The sequence below is a fragment of the Petaurus breviceps genome, unplaced genomic scaffold, assembly GCF_028583685.1.
Source record: "Petaurus breviceps papuanus isolate PSGF00001 unplaced genomic scaffold, PetGlider_PUasm1.0 688, whole genome shotgun sequence".
Lineage (NCBI taxonomy): Eukaryota > Metazoa > Chordata > Mammalia > Diprotodontia > Petauridae > Petaurus > Petaurus breviceps.
Genome location: NW_027186457.1, coordinates 24,105,582 through 24,112,063, shown reverse-complemented (window position 1 = coordinate 24,112,063; position 6,482 = coordinate 24,105,582). Strand labels below are relative to the sequence as shown.

The 6,482-nt window shown below is 42.8% G+C and overlaps 1 protein-coding gene across 3 annotated transcripts in view; it reads right to left on the bottom strand.

Annotated features, from left to right (window-relative positions):
* Positions 1-332: 332 nt before the first annotated feature.
* MCCC1 (methylcrotonyl-CoA carboxylase subunit 1) overlaps positions 333-6,482 on the bottom strand; it is a 57,252-nt gene continuing 51,102 nt past the window's right edge. For 2 of the 3 annotated variants that reach the window (XM_069104791.1, XM_069104790.1), the window contains 4 exons: positions 5,012-5,149; positions 3,148-3,252; positions 1,541-1,612; positions 333-671 (listed from right to left, as the gene is read on the bottom strand). In XM_069104791.1, coding sequence (XP_068960892.1) covers positions 549-671; positions 1,541-1,612; positions 3,148-3,252; positions 5,012-5,149 — 438 coding nt within the window. In that variant the 3' untranslated portion in view covers positions 333-548. The remainder of the gene's footprint in view (positions 672-1,540; positions 1,613-3,147; positions 3,253-5,011; positions 5,150-6,482) is intronic. The other variant, XM_069104792.1, reaches the window with a different exon arrangement.

Sequence of the window (6,482 nt, the reverse complement as noted above, 5' to 3'; positions counted from 1 at the left end):
CAAACTCAGGTCTCCTGGATTCCAAGGCAGCACTCTAGGCACAGAAAGTGGAATGAGTAAGGAAAAGATAAGTTGTCTGAACAGAAGCCCACAAATCACAAAGAGAGAAAAGAAATCATCTTGTTTTTAATATAAACAAGCAGCTATGACATGGAGAGAACAGGACCTTCAGCAAGCCACACAGAAGCTGGCTCATGGGGTTTGGAAGGGTCTGAAGCTGTCCACTCACAGTCTGACAATTCTGAAGGACAGCACTTTATTCTCATTCAGTTTCTTTCCATTTTGATCTGCTTCCCTCCCTCAAAAGTCTAAAAATGAAAAACGTGAAGAAATTTTCCTTTCTGGTTATACAAATTTAATTTAATTTTTATTAATTTAAAATATTTTATGACAGTTTATAATTTTGAGGGCCCACGTGAATGATTTTCACTATAAAAGAGCAACGGAAACCAAAATGTCAGTGAATAAAAGTGCTGCTTGCATGGCGCCTAGGGAAGTGGGAAGGCACTTTGTATTTGGTGCATGAGATCTCCTGCCTGGATTCAATCTCATTGGGTTTCATCTGATTCTTCTTCCACAAACTCAATTAATGCTGCATGTCTGTTGACCTGAGAACCTTCCTTGAAGAAGACTTTCTTGACTGTGCCATCCTTTGGGGACTTAATTGTATGCTGCAGGGAAAGAAGACCATAGGGAGCCATCAGGGTCACAATTTGGTGCCTCCCCCAGCCCCAGGGAGTCACAGCACAAAGGAGGGTCATGTCTATGCTGAGTCAAAAAATGTACATGAAAATGTAGCCAGTCATTAGGACGTTTTACCTACACAATAGTAAATGTCCTCAGGCCTATGGCTGCTTCAAAAATGGACTCAATGATTCTCTTTATCCTGTAAATCAAACGTGGAAAGCCAGGGGGAAACAATCTGCCAGGCTATTGCCCATTTCCAGACTAGTGATAACTTGAGTCATTTCGGAAGCCAAGGTGATGAATGGACTTTAGCAAATGTAAAAATGCCACCATACTAAGGTCAAGTGTTTATGTTGCTTTGCTTTATCAAGTGGATTTTCCAAGTGGTAGATGGCTGGCAGTATTTAAGGTTCTACTGAAAGGTAAAATAAGGCAAAAATAGTTTAGCAACTGCAGAAAAATCTGGTTCAGTGCTGAGTAGGACTTGCCTGGGATTTTATTGGGACAGGGCACTCCTGGGTGAGGGGCTGGTAAAAGTAGAGAGCTGCCTAGAGGAAGCACTTGGAGGGACAGTGACCTGTCCAGGGCCATACAGATAGGATGTGTCAGGGGCAGCACTTGAAGCCAGGCCTTGCTGGAAGGGACCTCAGAGGTCCTTGAATACCCCACTCCCCATTTTACAGAGAAAGAGACTGAGCTCCAGCAAGGATAAGGGACGTGCCCAAGGCCACACAAGGTTCTAGGTGTCAGAGGGGAGATCTGAATCTGGATCCTCCGATACAGAGCCAGGGGTCTTTTTACTAGGCCAACATCCTTCACCTTCTTCAGTAAATGACCGCTTCCTTTTACTCACCTCCATTTTCATAGCTATCATAACTATTAAGATGTCTCCAGTCTTTACTCTGTCTCCAGCTTTCACAAATATCTAGAATTTAAGTAGGCACAATCAAAATGGGAAAATCTGGTTGCAAGTACAACACTGAGCCCCAGGCCCTCGCATTTCTGTAGAGCCCTGAGTGTCCCCCACCCAAACAATGGGTGCCTCTGAAGACTGGGTGACTGTCTTTCTGCGGAGCTGGATATGTAGGGGCAGAGGGGAAGACATAGAATTCCACCTGGAGGGGTGCTATCTGAATACTCTAGGAGTCCCCCTTCCCACTGCAGTCCCTAGCACTGCTCCCCATATCTGCCCTCAACTAAATCAGCCTCAAAGATGATTTTGGACATCCAAATATGAAGCAGAGTAAACATGCAGACGTGTTACAGGATATGATGATGTCTAATTATCTTCCTTCCAATTAAGGGGTGGGTCTAGGTTAGTTTGTATATAGCCTGGAGAATTACTGCTGCGCCCTCTGTAGTAGGTGCCATTCAAGAACCAGGAGATGCCACAGAGCTGCAGGTGTACAGCTTCAAAGAGGGTGCAGGTGTGCGTGGAGAGCCTCTCAAACCATGCCTACAGTTGCATGTAGCAGCTCTTTGCCAAGAGTCTGGGGGTGCAGGCATGGGCCAAAGACAAGGGGCTCCTGGAGCTCAGAGGCTGGTTTCCCTGGAGGGTTCTCTAGGCTTTTTTCATCTGAGATCTAGTCATGGGGAAGCCTCCCGCAGACAAAGCTGACTTTTCTGGAAAGCCTAGACACATTTCTCCATTACTGTCTTCCGCAAACATGACAAGAAGACTCTTGCTCAGTGCACTCCAGAATTATGAAAGACTCCCTCAGAGCAAAGTCAGGACCCAACAAAGGGGCCTTGGGAGTGGCTGTGTTTGACAGTAATGTTACCACAGAGCTCAACCTTGATGATACAGTGATAGCAAGACACAATTATTTTATCTTCAGTTGCATTTTTAAAATTATTTTAAAAGTATTAAAGATTATTTAAAGCTTGCATGTTGGAGAAAACCTTTTCCTATTCCACTTGATTATGAAAAGTAGTCCTCGGAAGAGATAAGAAGATTCATCTCTTTTCTTTCTTTTCAGAAGTGAAGGACTAAGGGTACATGATACTACGTGTACTATTAGATTCAACTGTGTTGATTAGTTTTGCTGAACCTTTCCACCCTTTTTTTCAATTCTTTGTTACACAGGATGGTTTCCCAGGAAGGATACAGAGGAGGGGATATCTTTAGAAATGAAAGTGTTATTTTAAAAAAAGATAGTTACAAAAATTAAAAAGTAAAAAAAAAAGGATTAAAAAAAAGAAAAAAAATGAAGTCTTTGGGCAAATTCCAGGTACTTTTTATCTTTTACTGCTTAAAAAAAAAGTTTAGATTGTTTAGCATCTGAAAGGAAATCTTCATACTCAGAAAGTAGCATAAATCCCACTATTTGCTGGTTTCACTCTTTCAGAATTCTCCAGGCTTATCTGGGAGGGCAGAAGACGGCTGACATTATGAATACACCTTGATAAACAGGAAGTGTCTCCCTAGGCCTACTCCACCTCTGCCCTTTGCTTTATTACCTTCTCAATTGTCCCAGTCATCGGTGCAAGGGTACTCCCCTTTTCTTCTGTACTTGATGAAGATAAATATTTAGGCACTGGGATGCCAATCTGAGCACTGCCTCTCTACAAACAAACAAAGCCAAACCAAAGTCAATATCTTAAAACCATTTCTGATGCAGTCATTTCAACTTTACTGATACATGTAAGGTAGCTGATATCTGGTCCCCAATTTTCACAGTACTCAACATGAGTGACTTTTAATGTACTCTACATTTTGGATCTCTGTTAAAAGAGTCCTCTGATGCTTCACAAAGGCACAGAGGTGACCCTCCCACCTTCTCCAAGGCTATGCCAATGGAATACAATTGCCTCTACCAAATTTTCCAACCTGGAGAATGGGTCTGACAAGGGACCATGATTTCTTTCCTAATTATCCTTCTAACATTTTGCATATAGTCCTTAGTTTCAGAAGATTTGAGCCAGGGTTGTGTCTAGGAAAAATATGAAGCTATATAGTTCTGTTGGAATATCTTTGTATTTTAACATAGTTGTCAAAAGCTTTGGGAAGAAAATTAGCCACATAGGAGGCTAATTCTAACCTGCTTCCTTTAGCTCATCACTAACCTGGTCATCACAAATGTTGAGCTCATCACTAACCTGATCATAGGCGATGATTTATTTTTATTTTTAAAGCAATCGAGGTTAAGTAACTTGCTCAAGGTTACACAGCCAGTGATTTCTGGGTGTGGTGCTAAGTGTCTGAGCCTGGATTTGATCCCCAGGTCATCCTGACGCTGGAGCCGGTGTTCTCACTTGCTGAGCCACCTGGCTGCCCCTAAGCAACTGGGGTTAAGTAACTTGCTCAAGGTTACACGGCCAGGTGTTTCTGGGTGGGTGCTAAGTGTCTGAGCCTGGATTCGATCCCCAGGTCATCCCAACACTGGAGCCGGTGCTCTTACTCGCTGTGCTACCTGGCCGCCCTGATGATTTTTTTTTTTGACTAAAGCAGGGGTTGTCAAAGTACTCTGGCCAAAGGCCAAATCACACTGGCTACATGCTTTCGGACTGCCAGGACCTAAGTGTTGTCTTATTTTTCACTTTTTAAATACAATAAGACCTTATTTAAATGTGTAAACACCATTCTTAGCTCATGGGTCATACTTATTTAAAACCAATATACATGACAGAGGAAGCCTTCCCATTTGAATTGACTATGAAAAGTAACCCTTTAAAGAGATAAGAAAATCTGCTTCTTCCTCTTCTTGTAAGAAATATCAAAATGACCGTATTACACTGTGGTCTCCCTTATAGCTGATTCTAAGGCGAGCCATGGAAACAGACTAGCCTCTAAGTAGCAGCCTAATAGCTGCCCATTCCTCTGGGTATATAAAATGATAGACATGAAAGCTGTATTGAAAGACTAGGCCCTAAATGAAGAAAGATACCAATATGAGTCAGCTCCCCTGGGCCAGTTACCAATCCTCTGTTCCCCAAGCACAAGAAATACTACTCCCTAAGCCCACCTTCCAGACTTTCTCACAATCATTTTGAAAACCATGGACAATTATGGTGAAGTAGCTGGAGTAGGTGTGTGTATGCATGCATGAATGGAAAAGAAGTCATAGTACGACTGGGCTACAGGAAGAGACTCTATCAGAAAGACAGAGACAGTTTGCGAAGCAAATATAAGAGAAGTAGGTCAGTATATATATAAAAGGATGTATATCTCAGTATAAATGTGAAGACAAAGAAATGAATGAAATAGGAGTAAGCAGAGGAAATGCAAATATCGGAAAGCTAGTTCCTTTCTCTCAGCAGAATGCGATGGTCATGCCAGTGTCCTCCCAAACCCAAGCATAGGATTGTAAAAAGGAAGCATTACCATGGAAAACAAGTAAATGGTATTCTCCCAGATAATCAGTTTAGGTTTACTAACAACACCATTAACAGAACATTTCAGGTATGTGCAGTCTCCCTCGTTACAAAGATCACCAAGGACTTCAAAAATTTTATCTTCAATCTGAAACACAACAGAAAACTTTTTTTTAACAAAACATCTATAACACTGTTGTTACAAAAACAATTTTGGCATTAGAATGCTATGTGGCTTGTTTTTCCCCCAATTAATAGCATTTTTTTTTTCAATTATATGTAAAGTTTTCGACTTTACTTTTTTTTCAACATTTTCAACATTTACTTTTATAAGATTTTGAGTTCTAATTTTTTTCTCCCTCCTCTCCCTTTCTCTCCTCCCCAAGACTGCACGCAATCTGACATAACTACACACATACAATCGTATTAAGCATGTGGACCGAGGCATTCCATGATACCACTGGGCTCACCAAAATAAGGATGATCTTCAGTATGTCAAGGTGTTATTGGCCCAAGGTTGTGCTGGTCATTCTGATCAAAATAAACCAGGGATCCTTCCTTTTGCAGGGCTGGGGCAGTGCTTAGCTACAAGGTCCATCAAGGCACAGACTGCTTGCTCCCCCAAACCATCATCATCCATATGACGAAAGTATGACAGGAGTCCCCTATGCTGCTGCAGGAGGCTCTTTCATCAGCACCGTCTTGACAATTGAGGCTGATCTCAAGATTCTCATGACGCTATTTCCTAGAGGAAAGTCTAGACCCTCCATTGTACTCCCTGAGCTAAGCGACCACAAGCTGGTCCACAAACCTGAGGTGGCAGTGCTTCTGGATCCTGGATGATGCTTTGTCTCCCCTAACTTGACTGTGACTTCCCTCACTCACCTCTGCAGGCTGACCCAATTGCAGGATCCTCCAGTGTCCCGGGTCTGCAGCTAGAGGTGCAGGTGAAATCCTCAGAAATCCAAGACCCCAGTACTAGCTAACTATTCATAAAGGATTGTACTTTTGGAAAAAACTCACTGTTGGTCCAGAAATGTCCATGAATCTGCGTCACACTCCATGGCCCATCTAAGAATTATTCACATAGAAGCAGGTAAACCTCAAAGGCAGGGCTAGGTCCCTGGGCCAGTCTGCACTTCGATCCATAATATCACCAATTTGGTACTACCTCTGGTGGGGTGGGCCACCCACAGCCTCATGCTCTGTGGGCACTTATCCCTGTTGTTTGATAATACCCCTGCCCCAGGCTTCCCTTAAGGTGCTTGGAGTCTTCACTGGACCTCCTAAAATCACGCAGCAGCACAGGTATAAATACAGATTGACCCATCTCGTTCCTTGGTCAGACTCCAGTGATATCTTTAGAACCATGTTCTAGAATGAGTTTATCATCAGAAATATGCTGTAACCTTCTCTACCTACCATGCATGCCTCCCCTGCCCTCTGGGTCACCTATCCTTTGAAGGCGTTGGGGACTTTGG